We start from the raw sequence: 2,051 nt of genomic DNA on the forward strand, positions 1-2,051 counted from the left end.
TTCAGCTTCTAGAATTCAATCAAATTACTTTGGAAGTGTACTGTTGAGTCCTTTTTGGATGTTGTCTCATCCCCTGAGCTTTCCAATGTCATCAATTTGGATGATTATTCTCCCCTCGTGGACAATAACATTATGCCAATTTTAGGTCATACGGTTGTCCCTCATGAAGTACCAAAAATTGATCAAGGTTCACTGGTTATCGAGAGTATTGCAAAGAGAAAGACATTGCCTCAACAAGGCAAGTTCCTACAAGTTGTTCTTAGTGCAGGGCCATTTTTGCAGACGCTACTTGTAGCCGGTCCACTTCCGAAATGGCATAATCCACCTCATTTAAGTCATTGCATATTCCTCCGGTTTCTATTAAAGGTTATAAAGGTGGTATCATCACACAAAATACTGCTCTAAATTCTAGCCATTTTGATTCATCACTGATGAACTCTCAACCTTTGAGATGTCTTATGCATCATCTCAAATGTTGTTACCTTATTTAGGATATCAGAAGTTGGTATCTGCTGGTCCAAATTGTAACAATTTTGTCCACCTAGACAAGAGATAATGGTTGCATTGACATGTCTTGAAGCATGCATATGCTTCTGATTTTTGTATAAAATTGATTTTTAAGTGAAATAGCTTTAACTTAATGATTCAATAACTGTTTTGCAGAAAAAAAATCATCATTGTTCTATCAAAGAAAAGGGACAAATATAACTCACATAACAGTTGTACAACACTACAGCTTTCTTAGCTTTTTCGACAGTGCTCATCATCACAAACCTGAATCCACGACTCCTATCAGTCTCCTTATTGTAAATAACCTACAAAAAAACAAAATTCAGTTCCACAAATAATAAATCTCTAATTTTCCCATCCTCAGAGATACCTATAAGTTGATAGTCAGTTCTATTCACATGAGGAACCAGTAATGTAAAACAGAGAAAATGGTGGTTAGTAATTATTAAGTAAATGAACATGAAGAAAGCAGCAAGGGAAATGGTAAGTCCAACTAGAGTCATCTACATACGTCACAGTTGTAAGAAGAGGGAACAATATCCTCAAGTTTCTTTCCAGTGAAGATGTCAAACTCTATAAAGTGGCATTTAGCATGACCGCGCTTGCCTGTCTTGGAAGTGGAAACTTCAACCACCTTCAACAGCAAAGCAGTCCTATCAGTACTCATAACTATGAATCTACACGGGAATACACAACATAGCTAACAATGGGAAAAAAAGAGGCCTATCAAATCATGATTCCAAAACTGTAGAGTAGATTGAATCTCCAAAACTTAAATCACTAGAACTAACGTTGGAGCCAAAAAAATTTGCAAAAGGAGGTTAAAAATGAAGTGAATGCACGAACAAGTCAAAGTAGATTTAACATCTATTATATATACACACCACCCGACCTGGCTCTGCCCGACTGAAAGTTTTGTTGTGACAGAAAATTTTAGTTTTGACAACTGAGAAATCCTCAAGGTTTAATGGTGCACTGTTTGAAACATTCCAAACTCAGGGATAACAGGACATACATTAGAGTCAAATATATACATCTTTTGGGACCTAAAACCTTATTCAGTGAGTTTAGAATAAGTGTGGTCTTATTATGTACTCTTTTTAAAATGGTGCAGTCCCAATAAAGGAAGTAATAGCATTACAGAAACAACAAACTAACAACAATAGCAGGCAGCTAGTAACAAAACGGATCGAACAACAAAATTCATAGATTCAACATAAGTGTTCTTTATCTACTTTTAGTAAATTAAATAACAACTCAATCAAACCAATAGAAATCGAATAATTTCACCATTGTTCTAGTAGAGAAAAAGGACAAATATAACTCACATAACAATTGTACAAAACTACAGCTTTCTCAGCTTCTTCAACAGTGCTCATCGTCACAAACCCGAATCCACTACTCCTATCAGTCCCCCTATTGTAAATAACCTAAAAAAACAAAATTTCGTTTCACAAAAAACAAAGTTCTAATTTCTCAATCTTTTTTAAAAAAAAAGCTCAAAACTTGAGCCATTATTACCTCAGCAATATCAACAACAC

The 2,051-nt window shown here is 35.2% G+C and overlaps 1 protein-coding gene and 1 pseudogene across 1 annotated transcript; one reads left to right on the forward strand and one right to left on the reverse strand.

Moving 5' to 3' along the window:
* The first annotated feature begins 48 nt into the window (after positions 1 to 48).
* Positions 49 to 556, forward strand: LOC124890762 (annotated as a pseudogene).
* An 81-nt stretch (positions 557 to 637) lies between these two features.
* Positions 638 to 1,940, reverse strand: LOC124890763 (28 kDa ribonucleoprotein, chloroplastic-like; the record flags this gene model as incomplete). Its single annotated transcript, XM_047402560.1, has 4 exons — positions 638 to 652; positions 714 to 815; positions 1,022 to 1,144; positions 1,839 to 1,940. Coding segments are annotated over 4 exons (342 nt in total), but the record flags the coding sequence as incomplete, so codon positions are not given.
* Positions 1,941 to 2,051: the final 111 nt, after the last annotated feature.

The sequence above is a fragment of the Capsicum annuum genome, unplaced genomic scaffold (assembly GCF_002878395.1).
Source record: "Capsicum annuum cultivar UCD-10X-F1 unplaced genomic scaffold, UCD10Xv1.1 ctg24177, whole genome shotgun sequence".
Classification (NCBI taxonomy): domain Eukaryota; kingdom Viridiplantae; phylum Streptophyta; class Magnoliopsida; order Solanales; family Solanaceae; genus Capsicum; species Capsicum annuum.